At 55.9% G+C, this 18,395-nt stretch overlaps 1 protein-coding gene and 1 pseudogene across 6 annotated transcripts in view; both read left to right on the top strand.

The window, feature by feature from the left end:
* Positions 1-626: 626 nt before the first annotated feature.
* Positions 627-4,000, top strand: LOC102476738 (uncharacterized protein C12orf31 homolog; annotated as a pseudogene).
* A 5,932-nt stretch (positions 4,001-9,932) lies between these two features.
* CCDC197 (coiled-coil domain containing 197) overlaps positions 9,933-18,395 on the top strand; it is an 18,637-nt gene continuing 10,174 nt past the window's right edge. The window contains exons 1-8 of one of the 6 annotated variants that reach the window (XM_006165400.3): positions 9,933-10,867; positions 12,067-12,149; positions 13,509-13,687; positions 15,751-15,882; positions 16,551-16,676; positions 17,201-17,317; positions 17,838-17,899; positions 18,019-18,135. In XM_006165400.3, coding sequence (XP_006165462.1) covers positions 10,773-10,867; positions 12,067-12,149; positions 13,509-13,687; positions 15,751-15,882; positions 16,551-16,676; positions 17,201-17,317; positions 17,838-17,899; positions 18,019-18,049 — 825 coding nt within the window. In that variant the 5' untranslated portion in view covers positions 9,933-10,772 and the 3' untranslated portion in view covers positions 18,050-18,135. Of the gene's footprint in view, positions 10,868-12,066; positions 12,150-13,508; positions 13,688-15,750; positions 15,883-16,550; positions 16,677-17,200; positions 17,318-17,837; positions 17,992-18,018; positions 18,360-18,395 lie in introns of those variants that run through there. The other 5 variants (XR_003547342.1, XM_006165397.1, XM_006165399.1 and 2 more) reach the window with 5 other exon arrangements.

The raw sequence follows: 18,395 nt of genomic DNA, 5'->3' as shown, positions 1-18,395 counted from the left end.
TTTGCAGCCCTAGGACTGGGCTCCTTGCTTTCCCGCTTTGTGCTGGGTTGATTCTCAGCTCCTGGAGGCCTCTCTGGTCTTTGCCCCATGACCTCTGCCTCTCAGCAATGGGAACCTCTGATCCCGGTTCCCACGGAATTGGTCACACTGTCACTCTCTCAGACTTCCTCTTCTGTGACCAGTTCTGCTGTTGATGGCTGGTGTGATTAGCTCAGACCCAGGGGCAACCTCCCCATCTCAGGGTCAACTGACTCGAACCTTAATTTACCTCTGCAACATCCCTACTGCCCTGAAAGGCAACAGGCTCTTGAGTGTGGGTGCTTACCGAACCCACAGCCCCAGGGATGGGGCCATCCTGGGACTAGCCTCCCTGACTCCCTTCCCTCCTGGCCTGGGCTTTCTTCCTTCCTCAGTCAGCTCCTATTCGGTCTCCTTTGCTGTTCTCCCACCACTGTCAGCATTTTTAAGAACATCGAGACTCCCTAAAAAGTGATAATGAGAGAGAGGGTGCCAGGCCACCCAGGGAGCTGGCAGAAGCCCCTCTATTGGGGGCTCTCTGGCCCCCACTTCAGGGTGGTTTATTTCCCAGAAAGTAGGGATCTCTCCCTCCAAGCTCAAGGGGCGGAATGACCGCTCAGGGTCAGGTAATCCCATGGAAGGTTAGACATCGGCAAGCCACCGCCTAGTGTGCTGTGAGGGTGACTCTGAGGGATGGGGTGAGGGTAGGGGGCACACTGGCACCTTTCCGCTTGGCTAGAGAGCACTCAGAGAGGGCCTGGCCTTGGGCCAGCTCCATGGTGCAGCGTACTGTCAGAAAGACTCAGCCTATGGGGCCCTCTCCCCAGCGCGTGAGGTCTCTGACCATACAGAAAAGAATCCGAGAGTGAGCCGTTGAGGGAGAGTGAAAGCAAATTTATTAAGAAAAGCGTACAGAGCAGACTTCTCCACAGTGGAGCAGCCATGTGGGCAGAGACGGGTGAACAGTTGGGTTCCTTCCTCCAAGAGGAATGGGAGAGCTGTTACCCGGAAGGAGAACTAGAAGGGCTACCCCATAGGCAGGGCAGCGCTGAACTTCGGTGAGTATCTGGTTTACATGGCTTGATTCATGCTAGGCTAATTAAGGGGCAATTTATTCATGACTTCTGGAAAAGGGGCAGTGTTTTCCCTCCCACTTTCTGGCCTTATTAGGGTACTTCCTGTCATGCCATGGGGATTCCAAACTGTATGGTGCAGGTGGGAGTGCCATCCAGCCTGAGGATGTGGATCGCTGGGGGTTGACCAGCCTGAAGGTGAGGTAGCAGTCATCCCTGGAGCCATCGTGGTTCCAACTGGTTCAGACCCAGTCTCTCAGCCACTTATCTGTCAGATTTTAGGTGTTTGGAATGTCCCTCAACTCAGGTTGGAATGTCCCTTGCCTCAGTTCTCTCCTGTCTCAGTAATGTGCTGCTCCAGAGAAGCTGTAACCCACATGATGACTGTGGTTTGAATCCCTGGCTTGAAGCATGCCAGGCACATGCGTGATTACCCAGGATCTGATGGGCCAGAGGACTGGAGGAAGGGGGTTCTGGTGCAATCAGACCCTGTGGAAGGTCCTCATCTCTCTTTCTCTCTCTCTAGCTCTCTCTCTCTCGCAGGTGTGTGCACACATTCTCTATTATGAAAAGAGAGAGAAGGCGAGGGACTGCCTGGCCTTAACTAGAAATGGCTGTGGGCCAGAAAATGCCCTCAAATGCTGGCAGGAGACCCACCCAGGGCAGAACAATAGTGATAACAGTGACTTCTTTGAGCACTGCTCTGGTGCCAGATAATAAGTGCTCTATGCGTCTCAGCTAATGTTCTAAGTTTATTTATGTTGGTCACGCTAGAGAGCACGTGCACACACGTGTGCGTGGGGGGAGCAGTACCTCCAACAGCGCTGGTCACACCACGACCTCCCTCCAGAGCCGCCCAGCTCATTGCATCTTGGGCACACACTCACACACCTGTGTGTTCAGGTCGACCAGCCATGTGGCTTCCTGCACTCCAGCTCAGCGCAGCACCAACTGCACCACAGAGGCCGGGCTATACAGCAGCTAACTTCCTGTCTGCAACCCTATCCTTCCTTTCTAGATTTTCTGCATAGGGTGCATGCACTCTCCAGAGAAAGAGAGGGAAGAGAGAGAGAGATCACCCCCAAGGGCCATGCCACAATCCTTTCTCCTCCATTCTCCCTGTGATTTTGGACATGTACACGCATGAGTTTATTTTGTTTTGTTTTTTAAGTTTTTGCCATAGGGTACACGAGTTCACCAGAGAGAGACAGAGAGTGGGAAAGTGAGAAATCACCCCCAGGGGGATGGCCACATAGTAACCCCTTCTCCTTCATTCTCCTCTTGGGATTTTGGACATGCATCCACACATGTCCTGCATGATTTGCAAGCTGCTGGGTTTGGGGCTCAAATCGCAGTCGACCACGTGGGAATCCAGCACCTTAACCGCCATGCCACCTGCTGGCTCCATGGCATATTTTTCAGGCTGCCGGGTCTAGGACTTGAATGTCAAAGTTGGCCATGGAGATCCAACACCTTAACCATCACGCTACCTGCTAGCCCTCTGTGACCCTATTCTTAACCCCGTCTCACAGAATAAACTGAGGCTCAGCAAGGTTTAAGGATTTGCCCGAGGTCGTGACTGAAGAGGAATGGTGTCCCTGCCCTTAGCATCCCTTCCAAGCTGAGATACGACTACCCAGCTATGTCCCAGGATGGTTGGAATAGCAACTGTGTTGGGTCAGGTGAACTGGGACTGGAGGGGGCACACTACAGGGAGACGCCTAGTGCATGTTCCAGTGGTCAGAGTGGCCCAGAGGTGGATGAGGCTACCTTGGGAGGGAATGGGCTGCCCATCACTGGTTATATGCCAGGGAAGAGGCCATTCTCATCTACTGAGGTCCCAGTCATGTCAGACACTGTGCCCAGCACCTCACCTACGTCACCAGTAGGTCCCTACAGCTCCATTATTCAGCCACTGCTGTTGTCTCCAACTTACAGATGAGACACTGAGGCTCAGAGAGATGACATGGCTCGTGGTGGTTACACAGATGGGGTGGGGGTTGTGTCAGACCCAAAGCCGACATCTCTGAAGCTTGGCTCATAGCTGGAGGTCTGCTGAGCCCCGACTGTGAGCCCATACAGGCTTTCTAGGCCCTGAGGCTCTGGCAGGGACATTCAGGCCCAGACCTTGCCCTCATGGAGACCTCATTCTGGGGGCCAGGGGTGATTCTGAGTAAGGAGCCCTGATAGACTCAGTGAGGGGCATTGGCAGTAAACCAGCAGGGAGATTTGGGGTGGCCAAGGATGGCTGCTCTGAGGAGGTGGCTTCTGAGCTGAGCTCTGAAAGGCCAGAGCTGGGGGAAGAGTGTTCTGGGCAGAATGAACCACAGGTGCAAGTGCCTGTGGGGGAAGGGCACAAAAAAGCCACTGTGGGTGGAAAGGCCCAAGTAGGGCCAATCCCGTGGAGCCTCATCAGCTAGGGTTTGAATTAATTTGCAATTTAAAGCAGCTAACTCACTGGTTCTTGAGAACCACCTGTTACAGTCTTCCGGTCGGCATGATCTTGCGGCGTGTATGTGACTGTTTTGGTAAAACAAGGTTAAAAGCTTACGGAGTAAGTGGAAAAGGAAGACGCATGCTGAAAAGAGGGGAAACGTGCTGCAGAGGAACTCAACAGACTTAGAAGTATTCTCATAGTAGACAGTGATGCTTTAATGAAAGATGTTCACAAGATTGCTACTGCGGTGGTCCCAAACTTCGCCAAGGGAAAACGCAATGTGATGTGAATGACGAAAAAAGATGATATGAAAATGGAAACTGATATTAAGAGAAATAAAAATAGTCTTCTAGACCAGCACTGACAGTACCCAGTATGGATGAACCAGAGGAAAAGATTGAAGGCAAAGCGAGAGAAAGCAAAGGAAAAAAAAAAAAAAAACACAATGAAGGCAGCAAAGGGTTTGGCCTGATAGACTCTTAAGGGTGCCACGTGGGACGGTTTGATTCAAGTGTATACAGTGATTTCATATCCCATTGAATGACTTTGGTTCAGACAACATAATTCCTCAAGTTTGTTTTAGGAACTTGGATAAAATATTTTCTTTGACCAGCCGTTAGCATAATGGCTATGTCGCTAAAGTCCCATGTAGCCGACCGCAGTTCGAGTCCCAGACCCGGTGGCTTAAACTCGTGCCGGGCGCGTGTGCGTGCATGCCTAAGATGCTGGGAGGAGAAGGGATTGTGGCGTGGTCATCCCCCCTGGGGGGTGATTTCTCACTTTCTGTCTCTCTGTCTTTCTCTGTCTTTCTGCAAGCGCATGCGCCCTATAGCAAAAACCTCTCCAAGAAAAAAATTATTTTCTCTTTGATGAATGAAAGCTATACTGATCATTTTAATTAGATGCCACCCAGTTTTCAGGTACTATCAGACATCAAAACAATTTCAGGTAATAATGTGGCTATAATGGTTTGTTCTTACAACTTGGTAATTACAGTCAGTGAAGATAAATTATGTACTGGTGAATTAGAGTGAATTCATAGAAAGGACGCTTATGTAATTATACCATTTGTCAGTGAATATAAAAACAGTATATATTCGGACCTTTGATTTGTGTAATTCAGAATATAAGATATTTTGTGTGTAAAAGAGAAAATCTGCAGGCACGTTGGAAGCAGGTTGTTAAACTGTTAGTAGTTTGAAATCAGTAGTGGGAGGAGCCACGGAAATTGGCATATGCCATACAGCACGCCTTTCCTCCTGCACAGCGGGTTAAGGATTTACCTGCACATGCCTGGCTTTAGGCCGGGAAATGGGGAAACTTGTTTTTTAGGGGTTTTCTGAGAGATTTTTGACATAGGTGCATGCGCTTACCGGAGAGACGGAGAGAAAGTGAGAAATCATCCCTCAGGAGGGTGGCCACACCACAATCCTCTCTCCTCCATTCTCTTCTTGGGATTTTGGGCACACATGCGCACACACCCAGCATGAGTTTCAAGTCATCGGGTCCAGGACCCAAACAGTGATTGGACAAGTGGGAATCTAGCACCTTAACCATTATGCCACCTGCTGGCCCCAAAGGAAATGAGGAAATTTGATTTTAAGAAGATAGACCAACAGGGGGACTGTTGCATTGGCCCAGGTCGGAGAAAAAGTGGTTTGGCCCAGAGTGGGTCAGTGGAGAGAAGCAGATGAGTCTGAGAGATCTGGGAGGCAGAATCAACAGCCTTGCTGGTACAACCCCCATTCCTGAGGTCCAGAGCAGGGAGGTGACTGGTCTGAGCACAGAGGCGGGGACCTGAACCCAGTCCCCTAATGTCATTCAGTTCTCAATGCCCCGTTGCCATGAAGAATCATTCTGGGGAAGATCGATTCCAGGATAGGTTGATGTCCCTAGCTGCCCAACCCTGGGTCTCTGTGGTCTGAGCAGGTCCTTCCCGTCCCTTCTTGGGAGGGTGGTTCTTCTGATACTGCAGAGAGGCAGGGACTGCAGTGAGGGGGGAACAAGTTGTCACTCTATGTACTGGAAGGCCAGCTCCATGGTAGACTGGGGTTCTGGCCAGCACCTCTGTCCTCTGGGACCTGGAGCTTCCCTGGGACAAGACAAGGATTAGGCCTCATCCTTGGGTCCTGGGCCCAGCTGGGGCTCCCTGGCCCTGGCCTGCTCTGGATCTTTCCTCCTCCTGTAGCAGGGGTGGAGGGAGGGGATGGGGTTGGATCTCGAGATTCTGTCTCAGAGGGCATGGGAGGAACTAAGTAGTGACAGGTCATAGCACAATTTCGGCAAAAGCCATAGGCCAGGCCTGTCTTCCTTGCACTGCCTGCTGCACCCCATTCCCTCGGCCCCACTCCCCTCCCCTCTCCCTGAAGCCACCTTTGCCAGCCAACTCCAGCAGCAGGCTCATCTGCTCCAGCCCCTCCCTCCATCCAAACGCCTTGTGTTTGGGGATCAGGCCACTGTGAACGCTGGGGGGAAGGGCAGGGAAGCCGGAGGCAAAGCTTATGCCATGTGAATACCTACTCTGTGCTGCCTGCCTTCCTGAAGGCTCGGAACCAACACGCTCTTGAAGGGTTATGACGACTAGGACGAGGCCTAAAGGGTTCGTGCACGCCCTCTAGGCGGTCTCTGCGCACACAGGTTAATTTTACACAAACGCGACGATGCTGGGTGCGTTATCGCACGTGATCACGGGTGCAGTATCATTCCCACTGTGTGTTTTGGAAAACTGAGGCTCAGAGAGGTTATGTGCTGTTCCCAAAGTTACACAGCTAGTAGGCCTGCAGCTTCCCCATTGTATCCTGTGCATCACTTCTGGCTGGGGAAAGGCTGGCTTGGTCCAGGTCAGGGACACTTGGGGTTACGTAGCCCCTGGGGTTGGAATTCTGGGCAGGAGGCCTGGTTTGGCTCTCCCTTCAACAGGGCCTGGCCACCTAAGCCCTGAGGGCAAATTCCAGCCCCACACAGTCCTTGTTAAGGTTCTATTTACCATTTAATTGGGGCTTTGCCCTTGAAGGGGGCCCGGCTAGGCTTGCAAGGTTCCCAGCTGTCTCTGCAGACAGATTTGCCTTAGATTAATCTTACCCATGGCCCAGGGGATGCAGGCTGAACTGGGAGGTCTAAGACCTGCCACCCCCTACGTCTCTCTCTGTGGCCTTGGTATTCTGTCTTCTAAAGTCCATTTTAGCCCCAGCGAAAGCGCACAGTTCTTCCCGAGTGGGGAAGGGTGAGGCCTGCAGCGGGCTGGGTGACGCTGCGGGTGGGGAAAGGAGGAGGAAGGGAAAGACCAAGAGCAGGTTCGTGAGCTTAGGAAGTGCAAGAGGGAGAAGAGTTCGTATGTCCGGTTCCCAAGATCTGGGCTCGCGCCCTGGGCGCCCTCTATTCAGTTGTGCAGGGTCCGTGCTCAGGAAAGCTCACATTTGACTTGTCCTCTGCTCTTGCATCTGAAATTCTAGTCATTTTTATTTTTTTGAAAGGTTTTTGCCTTAGGGTATGTGCCTTTGCTGGAGAAAAAGGGACAGACACAATGAGAGGGAAAGTGAGAAATCACCTCCCTGGGGGCAGGGGGGGACGGCTGTGCTGCAATCCTTTCTCCATTCTCCTCCCAGAATTTGGAGCACACCAGCATATGTGTCCAGTGTGATTTTCAAGCCACCGGGTCCGGGACTTTAACCGCGGTCGACTAGGTGGGACAGTGATGTAACTGCCACGCTATTTGCCGATCCTCTCTTAATCCTTTTTAACAAAGGGCCCAGTGTTTTCCTTTTGCCCTGGGCCTCACAAATGATGCACCAGCCCTGCTACCGGCATTAACTGTGTGCCCTTTTCAAGGGCTCACTTGTCTCACCTGTGAGAACTGCACTGGAGGGTTCTGAGAATTAAATGAGAGACTCCAGTAGGCAGTGGCAAAGCCATGGGGGTCACCCCCTGCAGGTAGCACAGCCCCCCCTCAGGGGCCGACAGGGAGCAGTCATCTCCTGGACTACAGTCTCTTGGGCCTTGACTGCCAGCTCTCCCCGCATGCCTCAGGCCTCAGACCAAATCTCACCCGGCCTGGATGAGTTCACATTACCACACACCCCTTGCCTGTGGCTCTAGGTGCTTTAGGGCCTGCTACTTCCGGGAAGTGAGGTCCTGGGGGTTTGAGGCCTGGGCAGGAAGGAGGGTCTGCAGAGCCTGCTCCAGCACCAGCCTTAGGCCAGAGGAGGACCGGCTCCACCTTTCAGTCCCCAAGCGCGGCCTGCCCACGGCCTGCCCACTCCGCAAGATCATGGCTTGTGGACCACGTTGATCATTTCAGCTCCCGGCGGCTCAACCTTCCAACAGTTCTGGCTCCTGGCTCCTGGCCTAACAGCTCAGCTCAGCTATTTTCCGTCAGTGAGACTTTAGACAAGTTACTTACATCTCCCTGGGCTCAGTTTCCCCAGCTGTGAAATAACAGCTCTGACTGGGTGTGTCCTAGGGAAGAAATGAACCCCAGCACGCTGAGCGCTCAGAACTCGGCTACTCATCAGCCGCCCACTGTGGGATCTCCACACCCAACCCCCCTTTAAGCCAGGGGTCTGTTTGGCCCTGTCATACCTCCGGCCCACGCTCCTCAGCCTGCCCCCCCACCCCAGCCTTCCTGCGGTGAGCACCTGCGAGTTTTGCAGCTCAGCATTCTTCCTTCTGGGATCAGCCCCAGGGTCTGTGCAGGGAAACCCTCAGCCGCCCAGGCGGGCTCTTCTGCTGTGACTGTCAGTCAAGCCAAGGGGAGGGCACATGCCTAGGCCCAGCCAATCGGGCGCCCTCTCTTGGTTCCTCCGCACCAAGAAGAGAAGCAGATGAAGACCGGTAGGGGAGGGCTGCTTTGGGGTTGGGGGAGTCAGTCCCTGAATTCCTGCTCGATCTTCAGGGGTCCTGGGCGCCTGCCGTCTGAGCCCAGTCTCCAGCTTTCCTCATGATCCCATGCCTCCCTGCGGCTGTCCATTCATCCTCTTTGGTCAGTTTCTGAGGCTGTTACTCTCCGGCTCCTGCCAACACGTCCCCCAGCCTGGGCCCCAACCCTGCCTGCCCTGACCTCCACCTTCTGCCCCAGGCTCCTACCTCCTCCACCTTGGCCCTCTCTGGCCCCTCCCCGTTTCTCCCAGGGGAGCTGAGGACCTGGCTCTGATGAATGGGGGCCCTGCGGTGGGGAGGGGCCTGGCCTGCCAGAGGGAGTTCCGGTGTGAGTGGGTTAGGGGTTGGCACCAGGCCCGGCCCCTTGCTCCTAGGTGTGGCAGCTCCGACAGCAGGTGCAGGGCAGGGTTTGGTTCCAGACCTGAGACCTCTGACCACCCCCTCCCTGCCAGGGCCAGGCTCTGTGCTGAGCCTTGCGGTCCTGAATGCTGAGCTGCAGCCGCCAAATCAGGAGGGAGAGGGCAGGAGGGAGAGCCCCAGACAGGCCAGTGGGGCTCGGGGCATCAGAAGGACCTCCAGCTTGACTGCAGATGACCAGACTTGAAAGGAAGGACAGACATAGTCCAAGCGTCTATCACCCTACAAAGATGGCCACTGTTCGTTTGTGCCAGGACTTCAGGGACAAATCGCCCGGACACATGCTCACCAAAATGGCCACAGAGAAAGCTGGTTTATGTAACAGAGAAAGGTCAGACGCGTGGGGGTCGCAAGCTGTTTGTCAGGAGTTGACATTGGACCATTTCAACAATACAGGCAAGTAACTGGCTGAATCTTAATCTTTATGCCAGGAACTCGGCGCTGGGAAGAAGAAAAGGTGGGGCCGCATCACGAAATCTAGAATCCCTTTGCAGCACCCCAGCGTGGTTACCACTAACTGAAACATGCCTTTTCTGGGCGATGACCCTAATGGGGGTGGGGTGTCACCGGAGTCTCAGACTGACACTTTACTGAGGCCCTTAAGACTTGGGCTGGCCCCATGGCACAGAGGCAAAGAGCTGCTTAAGTGAAGCTGGGTTCCACGTGGTGACTATGGTTTGAATCCTGGGTCTGCTTGGCCTGCAGCACACCAGACGTGAACCCGAGGGCCGGAGATCTGAGGAGCCGGAGGATCTGAGGACACAAGTGGCCAGGCCCTGTGGTAGGGGCTCCTCTCTCTTTCTCCGTCTCAGTCTCAAGTACACATGCTCTACCATAAATAAAGAAAAAGCCCTCCCTTTTAAAGATGTGGGTGGATCTTTTATTCCACAGACTGTTCTGGGCTGCTTTTCTTCACATGTCCTTGGGGAGGCCACTGCCTCTTCTCCCCTGCTCCTTGGAACCGAGTGGGGGAGGCACAGTTGGAGGGTCGTAGGACCAGGAAGAATCTGCCCCCCCCGCCCCCCACAATGGGCTCACCATGAGGACAGAAGCCGGCATTGTGATGTCACAGCCCGGCTGCGGCTCTGTGCTCCTGGAGTCGGGGTGAGTTGGCTGGGCCCCTTCGGCTCCCCATGCTCAGTGTCCTCTGAGCTGGGCCTGGAGAGGCTGACCATGTAGCCCTTGCCTTCTCTCTGCTTCTCCCATGCACTAGGGCTGGCCCACAGATGGCCCGTGACGGCCAGTGCTCACAGCACTGGAAATCAGGCCTGGGCGAGTGAGTGGCCCGGAACTGTTGGCAAGGCCGGGTGAAAACTCCCTGCTGACGAGAGCACCCTCCCGGCTGTCCATGGGCTGTGTTTCAGCCTCACTCGAGCTCTCTAAGTTCTGTATAAGTTCAGAGTCTGAGATGCTGGTTAAGTGAATAAAAGACTGGCAGGGTGAGTGGGCTGGACGAGGAGAGAGAAAATAAAGAGACCCCCAGGTTCTTTGGAAAACTGCCGGGCTCTGAGCCTGACCCCTCCCAAATGTCGTTGGAAGTCAGCATCTACTAGCAGCACCCCCGGCATCTCGGGGCTGGGATCGAGCCTTGGGGCGGCGGGGCCGCACCAGTTATGGGGCAGCAGGGACAGTCGGCTGTGACAACACAACACTCTCAGCCCCTCCAGAGCCGGGGCGCAGCCCCAAGGTCCTGGTCTTTAGATTTCATGAGCCTCAAGTCCAAATCCAGTCGTGCTGTTGGAGCCCGAGCCACTCCCAGCCCTCGGCAGCCTCGGTTTCCTTCCCTGTGAAGTGGGGGCACCGGCCCTGGCTTCGAGGACAGCGGGAAGACCCCAGGAGGGAGCTGCTGTGGCGATTGCTGTCCGGCCCACCTCCCGGCCACCTCCCTCCTGCCCTGCTCTCACGGCTCTCGCCCAGTGTGACTGGGGGTGGAGAGGGCCGTACCAGTGGCCATGGACACAGGCCGGGGAGCGGAGCTGAGCCACCCTGGTGACAAGGAAGGGGACCGACAGGTGCTGCTGCAGGAACTCTGCCAGCTGCAGGCTAAGTACGAGTCCCGCTGCCCCCATCCTGGCTCCAGCCTGTGCCACCCCTGGGGGAAGGTGGGACTGGGTAGAAACACCCTGGGAGGCGAGGCGAGGCGAGGGCTTGGGTGAGGAGGGGAGGGATGCCCCGAAGCACGCCAGGGGCAGCTGTGACAGGTAGGTTGCAGGTTTGGCTGCTGCGCTTTGACCTCAGACCTCAGGTCAGGGTGGCCGTCCCGTACACCTGTTAGCCTGGCCCCCTGGAGTCAGTCTAGAGCTTGCACCCCAGGTCTGAGTGAGTGGAGACCCTTGGTCCTCGCCCCCACCCCCACCGAGGACCGTTCAACCTCAGGGTCCCACAAAAGCCTGAATTAGATGACAAGCAGACGGAAGTATCCATGAGCCGTTGCTAGAGAGAAGACCCAGCCCTGCCGTCAGACTCTCGGAGGGCTCTTGGTCCCAGGAGATAGAGCACCGCTCTCAGGGCCATATGGTATTAGTGAGAAAGATGGTTTCTTCCTCGTTTCTCAGGAACATGGATGAACAAATGGGCCCAGAGAGGCCAAGTGGCTTGCCCTGTCACACCGCACACTCAGCCTGGTCAGAGGTGGGTGGGTAGGTGGTCGGCCAGCTGACCCGGCCAGGCTCTGCTCTGCCCCTTGCCCTGACTGCTGACCTTGACCGAGCCTAGAACAGGTGACTTGGTGGAGACGAGTCTCGCTTAGGGACTCCCTGGGAGTCAGGCACGACGAGGCAGCAGCACGGGCCATCTGCCCCTGGGAGCTGCGGAAGGGCCCTGACCTCAGACTGAGCACCCCACAGTGGTCTGGGCACCCCACGGTGGTCTCCGCCAACCTGTGAGGGAGGGTCTCTCATCTCCCCTGTTACAGAGAGCTGCAGGACATGGCCTGGGTCACACTGAAGAGGCAGTGGTCTATCCCCAAGGTGGGACTCGGCCACCACCTGCTCAGCCCCCAGGGAGGCACTGTAGCCGGCGGCACCTCAAAGACCCGGCCTTTATCTTCCCCACACCCGGCTCCGCTGCCCAGCTCCGGGCATCCCTGGCCTGTTTGTGGCTCAGTTTTCTCAGTCGTCAGGGGCCGACTGTCGAGTGACTGGAGGCCCAGAGCAGGTCTGAGCAGCAGCGCCATGAAGGGTGGCATTCGTCGGGGTCGTGCGTGACCCGGGCACCTGTGACCTGTCCTTGTGTCGGCGTCTGCAGGCAGAGGAAACTGAAGAGGGAGGTCGAGAAGCACAGACTCTTTGAAGACTACCTGCTGAAAGTCCTTGAGAGAATCCCCGAGGGTACGTGCGTGGCTTCTTGGGAGGGTCGGTGTCCTCTGCAGTCACCGCCCCGCTCGGGACTGGGACACTGCGTGACCTCGCCGAGCCTTGAGCTGCCCGTCTGCAGAATGGAGACCCCAGAGGCTGACGCCACAGTGGCTGAGAAAGGCCCAAGTCAGATTGCCTTGTCCCAGCCCCAGCCCCGGCCCCGGTTCCGGCCCCGGCCCCGGCAGTGCTAACCGTGCGGCCACTGGCAAGTTCTCAAGGCCTTGATGTCCGTGTGGGGACGGCCATGCTCACGTGGGCCGGGGAGCTTGTCCTTGACAAGCACGTAGCCCGGGGCCTTGCACTTACACCGGGAAGTGTTAGCCAAAATAACAAAAGTGTTTATTTTGTCTTTGGTTTTGCTTTTTTGTTTTGCTATTATTAGCAGAGTACATGGACATGTGAAATGGGTGTTTAATCATAATTTGAACCAGAGTCCATTGTTAGAAACGCTGGAAACTTAGGAAAGAGAAGGGGGGGGTGGTCAAACACCTACTTATCATTAATTCAACATCATCAAGAATAAGAAAAAAAAAATCATTTCCATTTATTCAATATTCTATGCTAAGCTCTTTAGTGATTTTTTTTTTACCCCTCTTTGCAAGCTTCTGGATCCTGTGCTCTCCAGGCTCAGAGAGGGTAAAGGACTTGCCCAAGGTTGCCCAGCCAGGAAGTGGTGGGGCCTGGGTTCAGACCCTGGTCTACCTGACTTCACACCCATTGTGCCAAATGCTATAATTAAAGTTCTGTTGAGGAGTTCTGTGGGGATTCTCACAACTCAGCCCTGGAGATCAGGGAAGGCTACCTGGAAGAGGTGACCCTTCGTGAGGCTCCAGTGAGTTCACAAAGGGGAAAGTCATTGCAGTGGAGGGAAAAGCATGCAAGCTGCTGGGCCGGATTGCAGCTGCTGCAGGCCACGTGGGATCTGGCTCCACACGCACAGGCTCAGCCTCAGAGCTCCAGGTTGGCCCTGGGCCTTCATCCAGCAGCTCAACCCTGTCCCACCCACCCAGGGTGCGGTAACTGGCAGGCTGGAGACTGCTCCCTCAGGACAGGAGCTCCCCACCCACTTCCCCCGTGCTCCAAAATCGGCTTTCTACCAGTGCAGCCTCGGCTACGTTAGCCTCTGGACAGCCTGGGAACACAGAGGCATCTCTCAAGGACAATGGGGCCCTGTGTGCTGCTGGCCCCTTGTCTTGGGGTAAGCCTGGCTTGGATTATCCAGCATCCCTCCACAGAGGGCTCCCACCCAATTTCCCGGCAACAGGAGTCTGTCCACCTGTTCGCATCAGGCCCTGGTCATCCGCCCGCCCTGCCACAGTGCCTTCTCCACAGGCTGCGGGGAAGCGGAGGACCCCGAGGAGGCCCTGGTGGGGCCCCTGGTGGAGCACTACGAGAAGCTCCTCACGGCCAGCCAGGACGTCAGGAAGCACCTGGAGGCCTTTTCTCAGATGAGCCAGGCCGTCCACCAGCGCCTGGAGTCTCTAGAGGAGGGCCACCGGGCTCTCATGCCGGTAACCGCTGGCTGAAGCTGGGACTGTTCCACCCCAGCTGGGGGCTGGGGACCCTTTCCTCTGCACCCTTGGGGAAGGCCTGGCGCAGAGTGGGCTGCCGAGAGGGTCCGGAAGGGACTGTCACTCCAGAGCCTTGTCCCGTGCCCCTTTCTCTCCCCTTTCATTGGCCAGTTTGGGGTTTCTCCTGAGGCTCAGCTTGTGTGTGAAAGGTGTTCCGTGTGGTGCAAAGCCGTGTGTTCTGGATTCAGGCCCATGCCCGGGGCACGGGGTGTGTGCATTTGGAAGTCACGGGGTGTGCACAGTGGCCTCACTTCCCTTGACGTAAAAATGGGAAGAATAGCATGGCCGGGGCTCGAGTGCAGGACTTAAGGGGGCACAAAAACGCAGTCACTAGTGTGGATTCAGGCAGACTGGGTCTCGCAGCCCGGATCAGCCACTGGCTAGCTGCGGCGAGTCCATCCTCTCCCCCAGCCTGTCTCTTCATCTGTCAAATGGGGGCCACATATCCTAGCAGCTAGGATTCTTGAGAGACATCAAACACAAACTGTTTGTCTCAAAGTAAGTGCCCCGAGACATCGTCTCCCTCAGTTCCTTTTTGGTGATTGCAAACGGAACTTTTAGCAAGAGAGGTGGACACGGGCACGGGCACCTGCCCCCGGGGAAGGCAGGCAGCAGGCGGCTGGTTCATTGCAGAGCGCCACAGGGTGATGTCTGAGGAATGTCTGCCCCCTAGTGGCAGCACTGAGAGACGACACCACTTTGTACCTTTTCTCTTTGGAGAATGAGGAACCATTTAGGCCTTTGGCCCTGTGAGAAGCACTTCACCAGATCTATCTCATTTAAGGCCCACTCCACGGCCAGCCTGTGATGTGGTAGTTAAGGCGGCTAGATCTCACAGGCTGACCATGGTTCGAGTCCCAGATGCAGCAGGGAAAAATAACGCTGGTGGGTGTGCATGCATGCCCAAAATCAAGAGAGGAAAATGGAGAAGGGACTGTGGCCTGGGCATCCCCTCTGGGATGTGCTTTCTTACTTCCTCTCTGTCTCTCTTCTTTGGTAAACATACACCCTCTAGCAAATTAAAAAGTAATAATAAGTAAAAGAAGATGAAGACAAAAAAAAAAAAACCACTTAGCACCTGCATGTAGATGCTTTCATTCCCAGGGCTGGGCTAGGGGAGACCTGTGAGGTGGGTGTGCAATGTGATGCTGGGCTGGGGGACCTGTGAGGTGGGTGTGCAATGTGATGTCTCTGGCCACAGGGGCAGCTGGGAGGACTTTTGGAACCAAGGCCCTGGGCACAGAGCCAGCCGGGCACACTCTCCCTGGGCAGGATGAGTAAAGCTGTCTTTACTTTTTGTTCCTCATGGGTTTTTTTATTTTTTGCATAACTTTTGATAATTTTCAGAAATTGCATTAAAACATTATCTAGTGACTGCGTTTTTGTGCCCCCTTAAGTCCTGCACTCGAGCCCCGGCCATGCTATTCTTCCCATTTTTACGTCAAGGGAAGTGAGGCCACTGTGCACACCCCGTGACTTCCAAATGCACACACCCCGTGCCCCGGGCATGGGCCTGAATCCAGAACACACGGCTTTGCACCACACGGAACACCTTTCACACACAAGCTGAGCCTCAGGAGAAACCCCAAACTGGCCAATGAAAGGGGAGAGAAAGGGGCACGGGACAAGGCTCTGGAGTGACAGTCCCTTCCGGACCCTCTCGGCAGCCCACTCTGCGCCAGGCCTTCCCCAAGGGCTGTAGAAGGCCCTTCCACCTGGCCGCGTGTCCTCCCAGCAGCCCCTGAGGCTGGAGGGCACAGAGCATTGGCTTTGGATATGATAAGGAGCTGGCACTCCAGGACCGAGTCAGGATTTGAACCCCAGTCAGCCTGGGCATGCTGTCTTGTAGCTTCTGTGCCCTGAATGACCATAACCCCCAGACCTACTCCCTCCTCTCGCCCTCCTGTAGCTGAGACTACCCAGGGTGGCCAGCTCTGGGGAACGGGCCCAGGGCTGACATCCTGGAGGGTGCCATGCCAAGAACACAGTCTCTCGCTCTGCAGAGCCTCAAGATCCAGCTGTGTCAGCTGCAGAAGAAGTGTCGCCACAGACGGGAGCAGTGGTGGCTGTTGAGACATGGTGCTCCCTACCAGGACACCAGCTTGGACACACCCACGGACACCAGCAGCTCTAATGTGAGTCTAGTCTGATGACCTGGGGGGTGCTGCCTCTTTAACCATCATCACAGATAGACACACACACATACACAGACACGCATGGACACATACACAGATACATCCAGACACACATATACAGACACACACGCACACCTATGCACAGATACAGACATATGTGGACAGACACACAGATACACAGATACACGCACACGGATGCACAGACACACAGACACACACACACTACTTACCTCTCTTGGTGATCCTTTGCTTTCAAAGGGCTCCCCTGGGACGGGCAGACGTTATCTGCAGATGGGCAGACCGAGGTCGGGATGGTGATGCTCTGCCAAGAACCAGAGCCGGATCCTAGCCCAGTCCCAGGGCCTGCAGGGTGCCGGTGCGGCGCGACCTCTCGGGTGGGTGGAAATGATGACATCTGAGTAAGTGAGGAGGGCGCCTTCTAATGTCTCTGATGGCTGCTGGGCAGTCATACATGTGGCCTGAGTACAGGTGGGCACGCCCGAATGCTGGCTCCCTGCACCTGCACCTGCACCTGCACCTGACCTAAGGTGAGAAAACCCATGCTCAGAAAGAATAAGCCATGGCCAAAGGCAGTGACCAGGGGATTTCCAGACCTGAGCCTTCACTGCCCCCTGCTGGCCTTGAGAGTGTGGTCTCCTTACTCCTAGGTCCTGGTTCCTCACCATAACCGGGGCCAACCATCTGTGCCCTCCTGGCCTCAGGGGCTGCTGGGAGGACTCTTGGAACCAAGGCCCTGGGCACAGAGCCAGCGGGGCACACTCTCCCTGGACAGGGTGAGGTCACTGAATGAATGTGGGTCCTTCTCAGGCCTGAACTGACCTGGCCCTGGGGGTCCAAGTTCAGAAGATGCGGGAGTTGGGGTCTGCAGGCTGCTGACCTCCAACCAGATGCCTTAGAGGGGGCTGGGCCGGCCCCAGTTTACAGATCCCCTCCCACGTCTTCCTCTCCAAGCTGAGTCCTGGCTGCCATGGCTGTCCTGAGGGCTGAAGCCCAGGGCCCCAGCACTGCCTGGAGTGAGGACCCCTGGGTGTCTTGATATCCCGTCTCAGCTCCCCCAGCCCCACCCAGGCATGGACCACAGAGGTCTCCAGCCAGGAGGACCTTACAGGCATCCCGGCAGCTGCCCTAGGCAGCAGAGGGTGCTCTGGCCCCAAGTGGGAGGGACTCATCCATACCCTCAGGGAAGAGGGCCCAGGCCAGGCCAGGGAGAAACTCCTGGCTCCAGACACTCCTTGGCTTGAGGGAGCTGAGGGTGGGGGAAGCTGAGAGAGGGCCTAAGCTCCTCCTCCTCCTGCAGAGCCCGCTGCTCAGCTACATGCAGGAGGCCATCAACAAGATGGCCCAGCGGTGCTGCTCCCCTGCCCGGCCGGTGCCCACGAACATGGGCCTCCTGTCCAAGCTCAACCTGATCAAGGTGAGGGTGGACGATGGCTCGGGGGCTCTCCATCGCTGCACAGACCCCAGGGCACAGGGTCCTGGTGTCTCCTAGTCTCTCAGCACAGCCGGGCCCGACTAGGTGAAGGGGTGAGGTTGGGGGCACAGGGGGAAGCTTCTGCCCTGCCTGGTCTTCAGGTGTGCCTCCACTCTGGCACATCACACACAAACACGGCACACGCTCGCATGGCCAGCCGCATGTGCTCCCCGCACACCAAAGATGCACATGAAACATACACAGAGATCCCTGCAGATAGGCACGCACACGTGTACAGGTGTGGTCACACCTTCACACACGTGAGTTGAGAGTGGGGGGGAGATAAAGGCTCACCTGGCCTTTAAGGAATGAATGCCCCTCAGAGAGGGAGGCTAGGGCAGTCAGAGTGGGCTTCTTGGAGGAGGAGTGAAAAGAAGCTGCTGATCCATCTAAGAAATCACATCAGGATCTGGATTTCTTGTCACTCAGCTCCGCCATTACTCACTGTGCCGTGTGGTTTCAGACAAGTCACCAACTTCTCCGAGCTGTTTTCTCACTCGCCAAAGCGGCATCCTACCACACCTTGTGAGGCCCTGTGAGAGTGACAAGAGCGGGGACAGCCTCTGGTGGAGTTTCAGTCCCAGGGAAGTGGTGTCCCAGAGCTGAAGCACTGTCAGGTGAGAGAGATTTATTTTCCCTCCCAGGAGTTTATGCTGGATAAAATGGAGACAATGAGATTTATCTCGCTGCTCATGGAGCCCAGAGAGTGCTGGTCAGGGGACAGTCCCAAGGACCAGAGGCTCAGAAGATCCGACAGACCCTCCAGGAAAGGTCTGAGGGGCCAGGAGTCGATCCCCAGGACCCCCTGTCCCAGTGCACACTCCTCGGTGTGCTCCGGGTTGCACTGATGAGCCCACGGCCTCGGCATTGTAGGCCCAACCATCACGACGTTTCCTTATCTGCCTGGCCTCCCTTTCTCACCCCCCCCCAAGTGTGTGTGACAGCTGGGGGGGTAGCAGAGAGAGGGCAAGCATGGTCCTGGGGCCAGCTAGGGCTCGGGGATCTGTTCCCCACACTGAGG

The sequence above is a fragment of the Tupaia chinensis genome, unplaced genomic scaffold (assembly GCF_000334495.1).
Source record: "Tupaia chinensis unplaced genomic scaffold, TupChi_1.0 Scaffold143913_1, whole genome shotgun sequence".
NCBI lineage: Eukaryota > Metazoa > Chordata > Mammalia > Scandentia > Tupaiidae > Tupaia > Tupaia belangeri.
The sequence above is the reverse complement of the archived record's forward strand: the minus strand, read 5'-3'. Positions and strand labels throughout refer to the sequence as shown.